The sequence below is a fragment of the Giraffa tippelskirchi genome, chromosome 11 (genome assembly GCF_054371585.1).
Source record: "Giraffa tippelskirchi isolate mGirTip1 chromosome 11, T2T-mGirTip1v1.2.pri, whole genome shotgun sequence".
Lineage (NCBI taxonomy): Eukaryota > Metazoa > Chordata > Mammalia > Artiodactyla > Giraffidae > Giraffa > Giraffa tippelskirchi.
The window spans coordinates 143,600,003-143,620,702 of record NC_137285.1 but is presented as its reverse complement, the minus strand read 5'-3'; the positions used below and the strand labels follow the sequence as shown (position 1 = coordinate 143,620,702).

General features: G+C 40.3%; 1 protein-coding gene across 7 annotated transcripts in view; it reads right to left on the bottom strand.

Annotated features, from left to right (window-relative positions):
* The window catches only part of HSD17B12 (hydroxysteroid 17-beta dehydrogenase 12), a 162,317-nt gene that overhangs the window by 109,790 nt on the left and 31,827 nt on the right, over positions 1 to 20,700 (bottom strand). For 3 of the 7 annotated variants that reach the window (XR_014069644.1, XR_014069648.1, XM_081544989.1), the window contains exon 2: positions 19,120 to 19,199. The exons of the other annotated variants lie outside the window; for them this stretch is intronic. Coding sequence is in view for 1 of the 3 variants with exons in the window: in XM_081544989.1 (XP_081401115.1) it covers positions 19,120 to 19,199 (80 nt within the window). In the remaining 2 variants the exon portion in view is untranslated. The remainder of the gene's footprint in view (positions 1 to 19,119; positions 19,200 to 20,700) is intronic. 7 annotated transcript variants of the gene reach the window in all.

Genomic DNA, 20,700 nt, shown 5'->3' with positions numbered 1-20,700 from the left:
GACTCTCAACAGTCTTCTCCAACACCACAGTTCAAAAGCATCAATTCTTTGGCGCTCAGCTTTCTTCACCGTCCAACTCTCACATCCATACATGACCACTGGAAAAACCATAGCCTTAACTAGACGGACCTTTGTGGCAAAGTAATGTCTCTGCTTCTTAATATGCTATCTAGGTTGGTCATAACCTTCCTTCCAAGGAGTAAGCGTCTTTTAATTTCATGGCTGCAATTACCATCTGCAGTGATTTTGGAGCCCAAAAAAATAAAGTCTGACACTGTTTGCACTGTTTCCCCATCTATTTCCCATGAAGTGATGGGACCAGATGCCATGATCTTAGTTTTCTGAATGTTGAGCTTCAAGCCAACTTTTTCACTCTCCTCTTTCACTTTCATCAAGAGGCTCTTTAGTTCTTCTTCACTTTCTGCCATAAGGGTGGTGTCATCTGCATATCTGAGGTTATTGATATTTCTCCCGGCAATCTTGATTCCAGCTTGTGTTTCTTCCAGCCCAGCATTTCTCATGATGTACTCTGCATATAAGTTAAATAAGCAGGGTGACAATATACAACCTTGATGTACTCCTTTTCCTATTTGGAACCAGTCTGTTGTTCCATGTCCAGTTCTAACATGGAACAACAGATTAGGTGTTTTTAAATCCCTTAATATGAAAAAGCTCAATAATTAAACTACGATAAATTCACTCCAACTAATGTATCTAGAATTTCTGGCTGTAATATACACATTTCAAAAGAATATAGATGATTCTGATGTGTGTGTGTATGTGAAAATTGCCAACTCAAGCCTGATCTCAACCAGCCTGCATGCAGGTAAGTCACTTCAGTCGTGTCCGACTCTTGTGACCCCACAGACAGTAGCCCACCAGACTCCTCTGTCTATGGAATTCTCCAGGCAAGAATACTGGAGTGGGTTGCCATTCCCTTCACCATGGGATCTTTCTGACCCAGGGATCAAACCCACGTCTCTTACGTCTCCTGCATTGGCAGGCAGGTTCTTTACCACTAGGACCATCTGTGAAGCCCTCAACCAGCATACTGCACTTTAAAAATAGCCCTGCAAAGCCCAGAATATGCCAGGACTAGAGTTTATAAAATTTGTCTGATGGGTATCAAAACTTTATCAGACTCTCCAGTTTCTGGAGTTTGTAGTGAGCATTGGGCACCGTTAAGAGTACCAACCACATCCTCGCTTCCAGTACAGAGGTCTCCAGGCAATCCTCTCACCAGGAGTGTTATCTGCTCTCAGTGCACAAGAGAGCATCTCCCAGGAATGGTCCTCAGTCAAAGGGAGCTGCCTTGCCCAAGGTTACAGCCCTCCCCTGGGTAATACATGCCTAATGACCGGTCCACACAAAGATCCTGCTCCCTTACCTCACTTAGGGATCGCTGATGGGCCATCCCACGTTCACACTAGATCCCATGGGAATACGTGTGACTCCAGCATCAGTTTGAGTTCTCCCTCTGCCCTACCCTGCCTCCTTTGTTTACTCACTTTCAGGTACCGTTCCTAAAAACATCCCCCTAAAGACTTCCCCTACATACACACATCACAAATGTCCAAGTCTATTTCCTGGTGAACTACTGAGAGCCTACAAGTCAGGCTCCCTTCTTTTTAAAGGGATTTTACTTAAATCTAAGAAATACATAACTTAGCTTGAAAAAGAAAACAGTTACAAGAGGTTTAGACCAAAAAAAAACCACCACCACCACAGTGGGATTTTATCTGTATCCTTCTGCACCTTCCTACTCTATCCCCAGAAACAACAATTTTCACTGCTTTCAATTGCTTCTCTTTGTCTTTACATGTTCTAAATCCTGTTATACTCTAATTCCCTGATTCATTTATTTTTATATTACTTGACTCATTAGGGTTGACGAGAATCTTCACCCCCTTTAACTTTCTCCATCCTTCCAATGAAGTTATATCACAAGATTCTGTCAACAGTCAGTCATTACATTACTATAATATTGTAACTCAATTCTGCTATTAACCCAGAGTGAGTGCAGATCCTACAGGTTAAAGACAGTGAAACTGCCCACAAGGCAGGCACCAGCCACAAGTTCAGGTGCCCCTAGGCCACCCACAGTTGTGACTAGTTGGTTACAATGTTGAGGTTCTCACAATTTCTCAGGTTGAAGAATTCACTAGAATGACTCACAGAACTCAGGATACTTACAATTCATGATTACAGCTTTATAATGAAGGATACAAATCAGGACCAACCAAATGAACAGCCACAGAGGGCAAGGTGTAGGAGGGTCCCCAATGTAGAGGTTCCAGGACCTCTCTGAAGAAGAGGAGGTCCCTTCTCCATCCCCACCACAGCACATGAGTATGTTCACTCACTAGGAACTGCAAGATGATTTCTGCAAGAAGGGCTTAATGTTACTTAAACCATCATTTTACACAGCACCATTGCCTCTGGGACTTTCACACAGCGCAGCTGCTTTTGGTAGATGAAGGAAATCAAGCCCTACTGCACAGACTTTTAGAAATATTGATATATTTTTAAAAGGAAGTAAAATAGCCAATGCACTAGCTCGTGATCCAGTGCTAAGTCTTTGTGACCCTATGGACTGTAGTCCGCCAGTCCCTCTGTCCATGGGATTCTCCAGGCAACAATACTGGAGTGTGAGCCACTGTTTCCTTCTGGGTCACATTTCACTCTCCAAGTGTGATCCAGTACGAATGGAGAATAAATCCATAGGAGTGGTTACTTTTTCTTGAGGAGAACAGAGCATCATGGGAATATGAAATTCTCATTGGGTTTCATTACAAAGGTGTGGTTGATTGAATCGTCAGCCACGGGACTGAACTCAGACTCAAACCTCCTCATCCCTCCACAGAGGTTGGAAGGTTCAGCTGGGATCCCATGGCTCAAAGCACCAATCTTCTAATCCCGAGGTTGGTGTTTCCAGCAGGACCAGCCCCCATCTTGAAGCTCTCCATACAGTCCCACCATGGGCAATCTCACTAGCATACATTATCAGAGCCCACCATGAATAACAAAGACACCCCTATCACTTAGGAAACTCCAAGGATTTACATACTCCCTCCCAGAGGTAGGAACAAAATCTATCAAATCCTTCATTATTCAACAATTACTGTGGCTAGAAAAGTATATCATCCACTAGTAAACCAAACAGCACAGCAGAATTACATTTTCTTTACTAATCAACGTTTTTCTTCTCCTGGAGTTAAAATGGTCTTTTTCTTGTATTTGCAGTTTTCCTTTTAAATGTCCCCCCAGTCTCTAAAGGCCTCTCAGTATAATTTCCCACACAATCAACCCCATCAGTTTGTTCCAAGCTTCTTTTTCTGTTTGTTTTCTTTCCCTTAAAGATCACCTTCGCAGAACACTCCAACTTTCACCCTATTCCAACCTGGAATAGATACTCTGTGGGCACAGCTATGGTTCTAGAACCTAATCTTGGGAATTCTCTTGGACTCTCTCTCCTAGGTTGAAGCTCTTGTTTTTTCAGATCTTGTTCTAGTCCCTTATTATGGGGCACATCTAAGTTCCCAAACAAGAAGGCATTTAGATACATTTTGTAAACATTTTAAAAAGTAATTATTAAATTTTAAAGTAGCTTTCGTTGTTCAGTCACTCAGTCGTATCCAACTCTTTGCGATCCCATGTACTGCAGCACGCAGTCCTTCACCATCTCCCAGAGCTTGCTCAAACTCATGTCCATTGAGCTGGTGATGCCATCCAACCATCTTGTCCTCTGTCTTCCCCTCTCCTCCTGCCTTCTATCTTTCCCAGCATCAGGACCTTTTCCAATGAGTCAGCTCTTTGCATCAGGTGGCTGAAGTATGACTTATCCAAAAAAAAAAGTGAAGATAATACAGAGTGTTCTGCAAACTCCAAGCTAGTTCTTCTTATTACTAACATCTTACATTAGTATGGAAAATTTGTCACAATTAATGAATCAATAATGATATATTATTATTAACTAAAGTTCATATTTTTTTTAAGGCAATCTTGTTACTGAGTGTCCTTCCTCTGTTCTAGGATGCCATCCAGAATTTTAAATTTAGTTACCACATCTCCTCATGTGACAGTTTAAGAGGCAATTTATCTTTTGTATCTTTAAAAATACAGTCTCTATTCTAACTTCACCTGTAGTAGTTTAACTAGTATGAACAGAGAATGCTTCCTGCCATCAGTAAACAAAGGATGCTGAGGTCATCAAACCATCAGCCACTGCAACTACCCCCAACTGTGCACCCTCAGGGGATTTAGGATGGAGAATATCAGGATACTGGCCTGTTAGGGTACATAGCAAAGGAATGACTTCAATAAACCCAGATTCTGGCATCTTTCCATACATGAAAAAGCACTAAATTCATTAACTTGATAAGTCTGGTTTTCTTTAATTAACAGCAATCTTTTGATTACTTGTTTTTTATTGCAAAAACTCATATATCCTGGCTCCTCCCTTACCTCTTTGGAACAGTCACTCAGAGCTAAGAGGTTGTCTCCTGGGCTTAAGTCCTCAGTATGTCTACCGAATAAAACATAATTCTCAAATTTTTGGTTGGGCGTTTTTTTAAAGTCTACACTAGAACTCAGAACAGGAGATCGTTTTCAACAAAAAATTATAAACAACCCTCCACTGCACCAGTATTGCTTAAAAAGAATGTTTCACCCATTCTAGTTACAGACAATTTGCAAATGACCTGCTTTTTTGTCACTGGGGCTTTTAGGATTGTTATCTCATCTTTAGGACTCTGTCATGATAATAGAACTTGGAGTGGGTGCTTCTCCATTCATTGGTACTAGGCACTGATGGTCTTCAATTCTGGTGATTTTCTTATGTATTAAACATTAATTATTTGATAATTTCTTCCTCACATTGTTCTCTAGAATTTCCATTAACCAGAGTTTGGACATAACAGTTTCTTTATTAATTTTACTTTTCTTTATTTTCCTGGAAATCTCTTCAACTTTTATCTTCCAAATTTTGTATTGAGTTTTAAAATTCAGTCCAGTTCAGTTCACTTCAGTCACTCAGTTGTGTCTGACTCTTTGCGACCCCATGAACCGCAGCATGCCAGGCCTCCTTGTCCTTCACCAAACCCATGGTGAGTCTACCCAAACTCATGTCCATTGAGTCGATGATGCCATCCAACCATATCATCCCCTGTCGTCCCCTTCTCCTCCTGCCCTCAATCTTTCCCAGTATCAGGGTCTTTTCCAATGAGTCAGCTCGTCACATCAGGTGGCCAAAGTATTGAAGTTTCAGCTTCAACATCAGTCCTTCCAATGAACACCCAGGACTGGTCTCCTTTAGGATGGACTGGTTGGATCTCCTTGCAGTCCAAGGGACTCTCAAGAGTCTTCTCCAACACCACAGCTCAAAAGCATCAATTCTTTGGCGTTCAGCTTTCTTCACAGTCCAACTCTCACATCCATACATGACTACTGGAAAAACCATAGCTTTGACTAGATGGACCTTTGTTGACAAAGTAACATCTCTGCTTTTTAATATGCTGTCTAGGTTGGTCATAACTTTCCTTCCAAGGAGTAAGCACCTTTTAATTTCATGGCTGCAATCACCATCTGCAGTGATTTTGGAGCCCCCAAAAAATAAAGTCAGCCACTGTTTCCACTGTTTCCCCATCTATTTGCCATGATATGATGAGACCAGATGCCATGATCTTAGTTTCCTGATTGTTGAGCTTTAAGCCAACTTTTTCACTCTCCTCTTTCACCTTCATCAAGAGGCTCTTTAGTTCTTCTTCACGTTCTGCCATAAGGGTGGTGTCACCTGCATATCTGAGGTTATTGATATTTCTCCCGGCAATCTTGATTCCAGCTTCTGCTTCCTCCAGCCCAGCGTTTCTCATGATGTACTCTACATATATTAGGTTGTCAATTTTTTCATACTGAAGAGCTCTTCTCTATTCTGATTGCTCTCTTTTTAAAGCAGCAGCTTGTTCTTACTATACATTTATTATCTTCTCTTACCTCTGAGGCTGTTAGTTAGACCATGTTTATATATTTATACTTTCTTCCACTCTTTTATTCTGTTTCCTCTAAGTTATTTTTGATTGTTTTGGTTTGTCTCATCTTGGAGAAAATAACATGGCAATGAGGGTGCATGGGTGGGATGACTATACGGGGCCCTCACTATAGGGTAATCATTGGACAAACCAGCTTTTTGATTAGGGGATCCACAAGTCACTACTGTTATTGAGTCTAAGCTTGCTCTGCTCGACGCATGACAGGCCCAAAATTCTACAGACAAGGTACTGAGGGAAGGAATACGACTTTATCCAGAAAGTCAGCAGACTGAGAAGATGGCAGACTAACGTCTCAAAATAACCATCTTACGGGATCTGGATGCCAGATTGTTTCACTGAACAGAGAGTGGGAGGAGGTAAGGAAGTAAAGTAAAAAGGCTATTAATCTTGCAAATACCTCCTGGAATGGCCAGTGGTGGGAGGTGGGGGCGGAGCAGTGGAAGGGTGTCAATTTCTTGTTTTTGCAGCCATTCACAGATGGGCTGGGTCAGATTGTCTCTCTGCGGGCTGAACAGAGACACTTCAGTTTAAGTCAAGCAGAGGGACAGGGTTACCTGAGGCAGACCATTATGTATGATTATAATAACAATAGCAACAAAACCAACATGGAGTCGAAAATGACTCTTCCAAATACAGGTAACAGTATCTGTATTTTCTCTAGGACTCTTTGATATCGCTTCATTTCCCAAATTCCGGTCTTCTGGCTGCTGAGTAGTTGGGCAGCTGTTGGTCTGTAGACTCACCACTTAACCTCTGTTCTCAGGCTGGCATCTCACCTCCGCTCTCTTCTGTGCCCAGCTTTTTGGACCCACAAGCACATCTGGTTCAGTGCCCTTCCTCATCCTTGTCTTTTGAATTTCTGTGCTTTTCTGAGGCCCAGAGCAAACTTGCTTGCTTGTCAGTGGTGGACCGTCTGTGAGCTCTTAGACATCCGCTCTGTGAAGTAAGTTGTCGCTCTTCCGACTTTCTTCTCTGTGACTGGGAATCAAGGATTTCAGAAGTTCCCTCATTTTATCCACATGGTGCTTTCTGTTTCTTATTCTCCTAATTATTAGGATTAGGAAAATATATTCTCCCAAATAATTTCCTACACATTCCAAGAGATAAAAGGCTAGAAAATACTGTTACTTGCCTATTTTAAAACTGGAAGTTCCCCAAGGTCCCTCTTAAACATATTAAAGTAGACTAAGTTGAAAATAAGATACTAAACACACTTCTCAGAAAGATTTGGTTTTATGCTCCCAACAAGAACATTTTTTTCCTATCATCTTCTATTAACTATCAAATTTAAATCAAATTAATGGATTTTAGAAACTATTATGTGTATGACTACAGAGACTACAATGATGTATAAGACCCACTGCGGATATTAGGTATTCTATAAACCACCCATTTCATGGTTAGGGCTTTAACTATTAAGCAGAAACGATATGACTTTAAATTGCATAAGCATTAAAAATTTAGCCTTTGATCTTTTTAGATAGATAAAAAATATCACTTTCCCGTATTCAGAGAATTCTCAGAACCAGATACAGCACTATATAGTTACACATAAGTCAGACACTGCCTCACAAGTATATTTTTTTCTGAGAAAATAGAAAAGTATAAAAATTATTTTTATGGGCACAAAGAAACAAGAAATACAAGTGGAAACTGAGAGCCTCTCTTAGTCATCTCTATAAGCACCACTGCAGATCTATAATAATCAGAGTCATGTACAATGGCCAGGCAATGGGGGATCAAGTATAATTTCCCCATCAAAGGAAATGACAAATTCTTTAGTTCTCTAAGTCATGATAGGTAATATGCTTGAAATAATGTACAAACATGACCAAGTCATCTGTCAAACTTTAGTCAATCGCAAAAGTTTTACTTTATGCCAAAAAAAGATTAAATTTGTCCACTTAAGGCACGGAGGATGGGATAAGGATTGTTCTGTCTTTGCTTTTAAAGATACAGTCTTTGCTTTAAAGCTAAAGAAATCTTCCAACAGTAGTAGCAGAGATAGCAGCTCATGGTTGGATAGAAAAAAATCCTTAATCAAGTTGAATATTTTTTTTAATTTTATAAAATAATAGTATGAGTCTCACTAGATGCTCCATATTGTCTGGGTAGTCAACTCTTCATCATTCACTTTAGGAAGCTACATAAAGCACATCTTAAATCAATAGTCTTCTGGCAATTGCTCTGGGACACTGGGGAAATACAAGGAAGAGGTCACTATTTTTTACTCCTCTCACTGTCAGTATTTTTTAACCACGTGCGTGTATTGCCTTTCCAAAAAAAGAAGTCTTTTCCTACCAGGAATAGAAAGATGGTGTAAACTGATCCAACAAATTCTCCATCTATTCTAGTTTCCAAAGTATCGGTGTAGCATTGCTTACATCAATGTTTCCTAAGGTCACTTAATACTTTCTTAAAACTGATTTTTAAAAAATTAAATTTAATAGAAAATGGAATTACTATTTACTTAATTACTGGATTTGGTAAAAGACCACCAGTTTCAGTTAATATAAATAGAATATTAGTATAAAATATGTATATAGAAAACTATTAAAATTTTAAAGTATTCATTAATGCAGTACCTAAGATCATCTCTTGTTTGGTCTTCTGGGAAACACCATCTAAGCACTGTCACCTGATATTTCTACCACTTTGCAATGAAAACCAAATGAAACAAAGACCAGCTTCCAAATCACCCACATTAGAAGTCCTGCTTGCTGTTTGTGCTTTCTTAAAGCAAAAAAATTAAATACAGCCACACCAAATGAAGATGAAATATGCAAAAACAACCCTGGGGACCCATCCTTCTTACATTATATATACATAGGGGCCAGAGCCTGCTAACTGTCTTCCTCAATACCCATTCTTCCTTTCCTTCTTGGTAGCAATCGTGGCCTGGAATACAACCTCCCCAGCAGCTAGGTGCAGCCACGTGACTAAATTCAGGAAATAAAATGCAAGCAGTGTTGTAAGGGACTTTGAGAAAGGCTACTTAAAGGAGTGACTCAGCAGGGAGAGGCTCCTTTCTGCCCTTTATCCAGCCAATTCAAAAGTGGTGGCTACAGCTGGCTTAAAACTCAACATTCAAAAACTAAGATCATGGCATCTGGTCCCATCACTTCATGGCAAAAAGATGGGGGAAAAGTGGAAGCAATGACAGACTTTATGTTCTTGGGCTCCAAAATCACTGCAGATGGTGACTGCAGCCATGAAATTAAAAGACACTTGCTCCTTGGAAGAAAAGCTATGACCAACCTAGACAGCATATTAAAAAGCAGAGACATCACTTTGCCGACAAAAGTCCATATAATCAAAGCTACGGCTTTTCCAGTGGTCATGTACAGATGTGAGAACTGGACCATAAAGAAGGCTAAGAGCTAAAGAATTGATGCTTTTGAACTGTGGTGCTAGAGAAGACTCTTGAGAGTCCCATGGACTCAAACACCATTTTTATGATCTCATTCTTCCATCAAGAAATGACAATGTTTGTCTACAGCCAATTATATAAAACCTGAAACACAAATCTATTCACGTCTCCCCATTGCCACCACCTGGGCTAGGAGAATTCACTTCCCACAAGAACTACTGCAACAGACTTCTAATTCACTCACCTGCTCCCTTTCTTATTCCTCTCCAAATTACTCTCCACACGGCAACCAAAGTGACTGGCCCATTCAGCAAATGTGACATCACTTCCCTGCCAAAAACCTATCAATGGTCTCCCACTGCCCTTAATTCTTTACAAGGTCTTCCATGAGTTGACCTTACCACCCATCACTGTCCCCCTACCACCCACTGCCCTAGTCATGCTGAAAATTTTCTAATTCCTACAAAGTTAAAATGCTCTCTTTTCACAAATGTTGTTTCCACTGCTCCCAATATTATTTCCACCAGTTTCTCTTTCCCATCCTTGAGGGTTTCACTTGAACATTTCCTCTCCCTTAGACCTTCCTTGACCTCTAGACCAGCAGGATCTCGTAGCTCCCTGGCCCCTTGGTACTCTGTACTTCCCCTACTTGACATTCATCATACAGATTTCCATAAAGGTCTGGGTCACCACAGTCTAAATGCTAGCACGGTGTCTGGCAAAAAGTAGATGATGTTTCACAAGATGAGTGAATGATAAAAGGAGATTACGAATGAAGGACTGTCTTCTTGTGACACTCCCCACTGTTTCACCTACTTTTTTTTTTTTCCCCAGAAATAATGCCCAATCATCCACTGCACACAATCCCCAGCACTCTTCAGCCCCTCTCATTATCAAGGATCAGTGATCTAAAATAAAATTTAAGAAATGTCGCATTCAGAAGTTTAACTTAGTTTATGATGAATCTAAAGACACATTTTCAAAGGATTCTGAGGGGGGTCCTTGGAAAGAGATGATTTTCAATGCTAAACAGAACTACTTCACTCAAAATGTGCCAGGGTGGATGTGAACTGAACAGATCCAAAGCAAGATTGGGGGGGGGGGGGCGGAATGAATCACTTGGGCTTAGTAAAGCACGCCAAATTACCAAAGTTGTGACAGATCTCTGTTCTTGTCATTAAGATTGGCTTCTTCAATTAACACTTGGTGTTCTCGGATTCCATACTGCTATGGAATAAGTAGGTAGTTTTCAACAATACAAAGAATAATGCTACAGGTATCGCCCACCCATAATCCAATGGCCTCAGGTATCACCCACAACCCTATGGGTTGTGAGAGTATTTATGATGGCCAGGGGCAGAACTGAAGTAAGAGGAAGAAGGTGGGGCGGTCTGGGGGAATGAGATTTTAAAAGGCTTATGTTTTCATATATAAATATAACACCCAAAACCAAATTTGCAAGCCTTTGAGAAGATGGAAACTGACAACTATAAAGAATATCCCAACTTGGCACCCAGAAGTGTCTTGCTTGTTACAGATTATATAAAATACTGGCAACTGACCAGGGCTCAGCATCCAGATTTTAGAGTCAACAAAAATGCTTCAGTTTGTGTAGGTTAAAAATACTCTACTCTTTTTGTCCTCAACTTGCCAGGAACAGATATTTTTAGTAAGAATCCAATCAACCTTACCAATATCAAACATCAAAAATAGACTAGAGGAACACTGGAAGCAAACGTGCTATTTTTAGCTGCTTCTATTCCCTGCAACTACCCACCCAATTCTGATTGCAGGGCCCATGCATAAGAGCTTAGTTATTCTAGGCAGATTCCTTCTCCTGACCCTTACCCACCCTCCCCCACTAATACCTGAATGCAGAGAACACTGGATTGATTAAAGATTAATACTGCTGCAAACCATGACAGCTGCGGTTCCACTGAGTGCTTTTGGGGGTGGGGAGAATAGAAAATGACAGAGAGCTTGCATCAGTATTCCTCTTGGGGATCTATTACATGGGAAGAAAATTGCTATTTCAATTCCCTTTTGTTGCTAAAAATAGCAGGCTCAACTGATTCACGCAAGCAGAGAACTGGCTTAGCCAGGGCTGAATTTAGAAACCACTGAAGTCCTGAAGAGCAAATGCAAACGTAGTCTAACACATGCCAGCTCATACTTAACAAAGAACAAAGAGGAGAGGCATGCATCCTGCAAGTTAAGAAAGCGGCAGCAACTTCCTGCATTTTTCATTAAAGAGAAACAGTGAAAGTGATGCAAAATAAGAACGGGCAATTATAACTTGTTCTCCTCATCATATTTTAATAAAAAAGAATCTTATAGGAAAAAAAAAATCAGATGATACATCAATCGTGATACTGTGGGCATTTCCCCTAACCTCATGGTTTGGGGCAACACACATCTCTTCTCAAGCATAGTCTATTACTAGGGAAGGAAAAGGCCCAGTTTAAAAACATGCTATCCCAGGTCTATACAGGCCCCTCTCCTACTAAGCCCTCTTGGATTCCCTACTGAACAGGCCTCTCTCCTACCTGTCCCTTCTCCTGTCTTAACCCAACCAAATACTGCAGACAGTTATAATTTGCCACTCAAAAAACTAACAAACAAGACTGAAACACAACAAAAGACTCCAAACACCCAGAGGTTCAGAACAGAGAAAATGAAGAAACTGCAAAAAGCAGAATCCGCTTCAGTCAGTTAATCCCCTGGGCTGACTTCCAGGTAAGGCTGTGTGATACATTCTGGTAGCACCAAAACCCAAAAATATCTTCTGCCTGATTCTTTCCCTTTACTTAGTTAACTGAAAACCTTCACAGATAATGACTTATTTCAGTTACTGCCACATCGTCTTCAAAAATGCAAACTCTCGTAGAAGAATTAAAAGGCCATCAATCCATGTGCTTCAGCGTGATTTCGTGGATTCAGACTGCTTCATGGCTCCCTTTGGGAATTCCCAAAACGTGAAGGTGACAGGGAAGGGGCTTCCTGAGTTGAGAGTAGGAATTGGGACTGGAGACAAAGCGGTGACTACTTGGGAATCACAGGCCTAGTAAGACACCACCAAGGAAAGCCTGTAGGCTTTTGCCATTTAAGTACAAAGGGCGTAAGTGAACGGGTTAAGAACATGGGTGCTAAAATCAGAGCAGCAAGGTTCAAGTCTACTCTGCCATCTATCAGAAGCTATCAGTGTGTGTGTGTGTTCAGTCGCTCTGTCGTGTCGGGACTCTTTACGACCCTATGGACTGTAGCTCACCAAGCTCCTTTGCCCATGGGATTCTCCCTGCAGGAAAACTGGAGTGGGTTGCCATTTCCTCCTCCAAGGGATCTTCCAGACCCAAGGATGGAACTCGCATCTTCCATGTCTCCTGCATTGCACGCAGGCTCTTTACTGCTGAGTCAGCAGGGAAGCCCAAAGCTATCAACAGTTAACCTCTAACTGCAATGTAGTTAGTTAGAGCCAGACAACATATCTGTCCCCAGAACATGAACCCACTACACAATAGAACACTGACTTACACACTTGGAACTAATTAAAACGGTCACATTAAGCGACAATGCATGGTACACACACAAATAGTCCAAAGAGCTTCCAGCTCATTAATCTGGTGATGCAGAATCCAACTTTATTTTTCATTATTCCTAACCAGCCCCTTAACCCTAGCTAGTTTGTCTGGTATTACCCAAACAGAACATGCCAGGGGATGGACCCCATGTCATGCCCCAGTCACTTCTCATGTTGAGACAGACATTTCTCTTTACTCCCCCCATCAGCCACCATCCAATAATCTGAACTTCTAACCTTTACAGACCACAACAATCATTAAGTCTGGCTGACTATGTAGCCTCTGGGATGTCAAAGCCCTGATAATCTATTATTTGAGGCTAAATACTGTTCACAAGTTCAAAATAACTGAAAGCAAAGAAACAGAACTGAAGTTCTCTGACTTTTTATCTGCTTCTAATACTAATGATTAATTAGATCATAAAATAAGCCAAGGAAGGCAATTCCTTGACAGTGCAGCAGCTAGGACTCCACACTTTCAGTGCTGAGGGTCAGGGTTCAATCCCTGGTCAAGGAACTGAAACCTCACATTCTGCACAGAAATAAAGCAAGAAAAAAGAATGAGCTGATGGCAAAGTTACAAGATTCTTATCTCTAATACATTATGTAATCCTGGCTCCATTTTCTTCTTCACGTGGAGTAGGTTCAAATGACAACAACTGTCCAATCTATGTAAGTATTTTATATTCAACAAAACCCATAACATTCCCTGTATGCCTATGTAAGAAACGTACATCTTGTAAATGCCTACAATGCTTGAAGTTACTTCAAGAAGTCCAAACTGGAACAGTCCTTTATCTCAAAATAAGAAATATTAGTCTTGACATATCTTATGATTATACACATTTAGTAATAACTAAAATCAAACATTTTCTTAGTTTATAAGCAGTACACTTGCAGGAGAGTAGTGTCTACTACATGAATGTTCTTTAAATATGTAACTCAGGCCTGATAAAAGTGAAAGTTGTAATGAAATCTACTTGGTAATTCCAATAATTAACTTCTTTGAATGGTCTGCATTTATACAACCCAAGGTGTGTGTGTGTGTGTGTGTGTGTGTGTGTCTGTGTGTGTGTCTGTGTGTGTGTCTGTGTGTGTCTGTGTGTCTGTGTGTATAGGGGCTAGTATAGACTATTTGGTTATTTAAACTTAACTCATCCAGGTTAACTTTTTTTTTTGGGGGGGTTGACCCTTGGCACTCAGGACCTTAGTTTCCAAGTTCAGCTCAGTTGCTCAGTCGTGTCCGACCCTTTGTGACCCCACGGACTGCAGCACGCCAGGCTTCCCTGTTCATCACCAACTGCCAGACCTTGCTCAAACTCATATCCATCGAGTCGGTGATGCCATCCAACCATCTCATCCTCTGTCGTCCCCTTCTCCTCCTGTTTTCAATCTTTCCCAGCATCAGAGTCTTTTCAAATGAGTCAGTTCTTTGCATCAGATGGCCAAAGTATTAGAGTTTCAGCTTCAGCATCAGTCCTTCCAATAAATATTCAGGACTGATTTCCTTTAGGATTGACTGGTTTGATCTCCTTGCAGTCCAAGGGACTCTCAAGAGTCTTCTCCAACACCACAGTTCAAAAGCATCAATTCTTTGGTGCTCAGCTTTCTTTCTAGTCCAACTCTCACATGCATACATGAGTACTGGAAAAACCATAGCTTTGACTAGACAGACCTTTGTCGGCAACCAGCCAGGGATCAAATCTGTGCCCCTTGCACAGGAGGCATGGAGTCTTAACCACTGGATTGCCAGGAAAATCCCCAGTTTAAGCTTTTAACCATATTCTTCCTATAAGAAATGGGTAAATTCCTCCAAAACAAAGCAAGTGCAAATTTTAGTCACTTTGATAAATTAAGTCCCTCCTAACTAAGCAGCTATGCTGCTTTCAAACTGGGTTTATCACAGTAACTGCAATAAACTCATATTTTGAGCCAGAGTCTCCTAGTGAATAATGTCTGCTTCTTCGAGGATTAAACAATTCCCTAGGTCTAAGTCTTCATGTTTCAGCCAAAGAGGCCTTACCACATCCCTAGGGACTTCACACTTGGAGAAACCAAGTTCATACTGACTCAGGCCTGGTCAAGAACTTCGAAACACTGTCCAGCAACTACATTTCAATAAAAAATAAAAATAAAAAAGAATTTTAAAACCACTTCCCCTATTTGGTAAATTCCAACAGGCTTCTCCCATTAGCATAATTTTGTGTTGTACAATTAAATTACATTACATCTATAATTTTGGATAACATTCATTGATTAACAATAAAGTGACAAAAGCTCATGCCTTCATGGTTCAAAAAAAAACAAAAAAAAACACTTCCCCAAAAGATCGTTTGGTAAACAATTTATGATATATCTTGAAGACTGGCAAGCATCAACATCAAATTTGAGGAAGGAAATGAAGAATGCTAATTTATTCTCTCCAACGGTTTTTTTTTTTCTTTTCCTTATCTCCATAGAGGCAAAACCGTGGAAGCACACTTTCCTCCCATCAGAGATCTAACTGAATTCTCTTTCCCATGCTAGGAAAACCCAAAACTGCCGAGGAAATTATGCTAAGCAACTTAACAACCATCACACTTCTCAAAATGAACACTCAATGAGATACATTTTCAATCTCATCTTTTCAAAAGAGCTTCATGTAATCCAACCCCATTTTTCTCAGTTATAGAGATCATAGTCTACATAAAATAGGTGTATGTTGACTAGCAGTCAGGAAATCTTGGTTCTAGTCCTAGTTCTGTTAGTTCAGTGAATCCAGACCACTAGTTAAGATTTCTGAGCCTAGTTTCAGCATCTTTTTAAGTGTTGTTCTTGTTGTTCAGTCACTCAGTCATGTCCAACTCTTTGCAACCCCATGGACTGCAGCATGCCAGGCCTCCCTGTCCCTCACCATCTCCTGGAGCCTGCCCAAACTCATGTCCATTGAGTCAGCGATGCCATCCAACCATCTTGTCTTCTGTTGTCCCCTTCTCCTCCTGCCTTCAATTTTTCTCAGCATCAGGGTCTTTTTTTAATGAGTTGGCTCTTCACATCAGGTGGCCAAAATATTGGAGCTTCAGCATCAGTCCTTTCAATGAATATTCAGGATTGATTTCCTTTAGGATTGACTGGTTTGATCTCCCTGTAGTCAAGTGTCTTCTCCAACACCACAGCTCAGAAGCATTAATTCTTCGGCACTCAGCCTTCTTTATGGTCCAACTCTCACATCCATACATGACTACTGGAAAAACCACAGCTTTGACTAGATGGGCCTTTGTTGGCAAAGTAATGTCTGTTTTTTAATATGCTGTTTAGGTTTGTCATAGTTTTTCTTCCAAGGAGCAAGCGTCCTTTTTAATTGCAGTCACATATTATATGAATAGCCAGGACTCCATGTTTCCATGACTATGATGAATATGAAGTTATAGTCATGACTTCTTTCTCACCTTTAACTACTGAAACAAACACACATCCACAAGTTTTAGAAACAGCAGATATCAAGTCAGAGTTATGACTTTTACAATAATAAAGTAGAACCTGTAGCTAGCTCATCTTTAGGAAGTCAAGAAAGAAAGAACATGAGTAACTGAATCAAAAACTCTTTCTAACTTTTAATTTTTCTTTCAAAAACAGTTAACAAGAAAGGTAGAAAACTTGAGGCTTGTTTTATAACTTTATTTCACCTGTGAACCACTGGGGTTCCAGAGGTGGTAAAGGCCAGTGAAATGCTTTTCTGCTTGTCCTTTGAAGTCCGTTTTATTCAAGTTCATAGATAAGCCCTAGTCTCAGATGCAATTACGCAGCAAGTATAGCGTCTGAGAGCATTATGGAATCAAAGGAAACATACTCTCCTCCCTTCCAGAAGCTACTTCCTACAAACAGAACTTCTAACAACAGCGTGATCTAACATGCAATCTTGTGTATTTTTTAGCAGTCCCATTTGTTTACTTATATCTCTTTTTATTCTGCAGAGGACCTGTGGAAACTCACTGATCTCCAGTGATAGTTTCCACAACTTGTTCAAATATAAATTATTTAACAAAATCTCATTGTTTGAACTGAGCTGGAAAAGAGAAAGAATAAGGTCTCTGGTGCCTAATGTTAAAAGCTGTGTTGTTTACTGACTTACGTACCTTACAGGTTAGCTGGAAGGATGAATATCACCTGCTCTTTAATGATCTGAACATCCTTTCAGTTCCTCACAATATTAGGATTCCTCACTGCTAAACTTAAAAGATTTCGGTATTCTCCTAGATTCTAATAGATGTACAGCAGCCCTTGGTTTTCTTAATTAGTCATTGATCCTTAAGAAACAAGGGCATCTGAGGCAATTCTTTAAATGTCACGCCTTTCCATGCCATCTGCTGGCCTCTAACTAACTTAATGCTCAATTGCCTTTCCTTTTTGGTTTTTCAGAATGAACATGACCTTTAAGATGCTGGTATACTGCAGCACTGTTTGCAATAGCAAAATCAAAACCATTCAACGATAAAGGACCACTAAATAAATCACTTCCCAGGTGGCTCAGCAGTAAACAATCTCTCTGCCAAGCAGGAAATGCGGGTTCGATCCCTCAGTCAGGAAGATCCCCTGGAGAAGGAAATGGCAACTCACTTCAGTATTCTTGCCTGGAGAATTCCATGGACAGAGGAGCCTGGCGGGCTCCATGTGCCACCTGATTACACAACCATCACCTTCGCTGAGAATAAGCAAGACATTGTATCATAACCAAGTCCTCCATACAGCGTATGTACAAGTAAGTTTACCCTTTAGGTAATAACTGTGGTCTCACACTTATATACCGTACAAATACAATCTGTTCTTTGAATCATTATGTGAAGCAAACTCCCCAGTTAACTTAATAGAAGACTTAAGAATCTTTTTGGAATGCAAACATCTCCCTCCTACTTTAGCTAATTTTTGTAAATTTATATTCTCTTACACCAGGTTTCCTTAAGAGTGGACCACACCTGTATTCTGACAGATTGGCAAGCTTCTAATTTGGGACAGCATGTACAAGAAACCAGATGGAAATGTCATAACATTTGTTCAAAAAGAGCTATTCAGACACTATCTAAATGTGCCTCATCTTGGAAACTTACTCTGTTAGATGGCCAATGCTGAAGCTAGGAAAATCATTTTTCATTTAAGAGATAACCAAGTGAAAAAAAACAAAACAAAACAAAATGCCTGCCGCTGCAGGAGATGCTGGAGATGAAGTTTCGATCCCTGGGTCAGAAAGATCCCCTGGAGGAGGAAATGGCAACCCTCACCAGGATCCTTGCCTTGGACAGAGGAGCCTGGCGGGCTACAGTCCATGGGGTCACTGAGTCGGGCACGACAGAGCAAGCAGCACACACACGCTCTAAAAGCAAAGGATCCTCATGGTACCTGATGAGGAAGGTATATGCTCGAGGGTTAGTCATGGGACGACTGTCTGCGCAGCATGAGAGAATTCTGGACCAAATCACATCTAACAGTAAAACCAAACTGCAGAGATCAGGGGTACCAGTGTTCATACAAGCCATCTCAGGCTCACCTCATGCCCTGGATTTCTCCTTCCTTCCTTTGCTGAGGATTTAGGGATTCCATCTAAGTATTTCTGCCCCATTAGCACTACACTCAGGTACTAATCCTCTGGACCAAAGAATGAGATGCTGCCTCTCTGGTTGCCTCTTGAAGACAAATAACCCTGGTCGATGCTACACAACAACCTCAACACACTTGTCTATAAAATGGCAATAGTAATAGCACTTAACCGAGAGATTAGGATATGAATATGGGTATCAAATTCTTGTAACTGTTCCTGGCACATAATCAGCATTACATATGCTCATTATATGTGTCAGCCATTATATTTTATTATTATTATATTATTACTGTTGAGAACACTGTTTGATATAAATCTAAACTTTTATAAAACTGAGACATGAGGGACTTCCCTGGGGGTCTAGTGGCTAAGACACCAAGTGCCCAGTGCAGGGGGCCCAGGTTCAATCCCTGGTCAGGGAACTAGATCCTGCAGGCCACAACTAAATACTGCATGTGCCGCAACTAAGACCCAGTGCAGCCAAATAAATAAATAAAACTTTTCTAAATAGGAGAGATACGAGCATACTTTGTTTTTTAAAAAATGAATTTACTATATTTATGAGTTGCCCCTTGCTCTCTCTTGATTGCAGGGATTCTCCTTCTGCTGTGGTTGTATCTGTCAGTCAACCATCTAGAATAAAAAAAAAAGGGTCTCCTAACAAATTAAATGATACTGTGTTGTACATATTTAGAGATAATGATGGACTTGTTTTCAACAGAAACCAATAGGCTTTCTGCCACATACAGTAACCCCTAGGCCTTTAGGCAGCTATTTCTCATGCAAAATAATGCCAGTCCCTAGTTGGATAAGACAAGTAAATAAACACACACACACCCTGCATACAAATACATACATAAAATAACACTTCTGGAGAATGCAGCCAAAAGCTGAATGGGCCCATGAAGAGAACCCCCAATGCATGCGCATCTCTTTTTCTTGCCCACAAGCTCAGTGATCTACAATAGTTTGCCCATAATAGATAATAAGCAGAAATGCGTAAGCAGCTGCAGGGAGATGAATGAACTGTGTGATGCTGAAAATCTGTGAATTGAAGTATCTAATACATGAATTGAAATAAAAAAACATTCTCCCCCTCCAAATGGTTATATGAACAAAGCAAAGGGAAAAGGAAAGAGTTGGAGGGAAAATGAGACAAAGAACAAAATCTGGTCTGTGTGACACATTTATAAAACTGAGGGCCTGTCAGCAAGACACTGATGAATATTTCTGCAGGATAAAAATGGCAACCCAGTGTCTAAAAATAACCTCTTGTGCTGCAGACCTGTCTGGTTCAGCTATACCACTGGAATACAAACAGCCTCACTCGCTAGCACATTTCTACTCAGGGTTTCACAAAGAAGGAAAAACTGAACGTTTTGTTAGCAAGAGAACATATTTTATGTAGTTTTCAATCAGTTATGCTCTCTATAAAATATCCATTTGAATTAGAATTTAAGTTTAAATGATTCTCATTTACTAAAAAAAGGTAAAATCAATGGTAGTAGCAATAAACTATTAACTCATCTTATATAAAAGATTATTTCCTCCCAGCTCAATGATAGTGAAACACAGTGGCATCATGACCATCTCGTGATAATAGCCTAAAATCGCAATTTGAAAATAAAATCATGAATTATTTCTAAGGCCACTGACTTAAATGGCAGACCTAGTCAAAATGCTATCTTCAAATGACTCTGGAGATGGGGTGAAAAACCTATTATCTCATTTTGTTTCGGAATTCTACAATAAAAAGCTGTTAGCTCAATAGAAGAGTGAAGTTACTGTCCTTCACAAGCAGCACTTCAATTCATCAAAGCCATTCAACTTCCAGATTCTTGCCTTATGACATCAGGATTCTGGTCTCAGCTAAACGCTGCTTTCAATGCGAAGAGTTACACACCTCTAGAAGGTTCTCCCAGAATATTACTATCATGCCACTATTTTTAACAGTAAAAATGAACTCTCCGAAACAGAAACATATGAATAACAAATGACACATGATCCTTATAACCATACCCAGTTGAGATAAATAGGGAAAAAAAATGGATATCTTTCTCAGGGGCCAATAAGTTTTCACAACATACAATAACAAACAATGCTTGACTCTTGAAGGTACCTGATTGTGCTACTC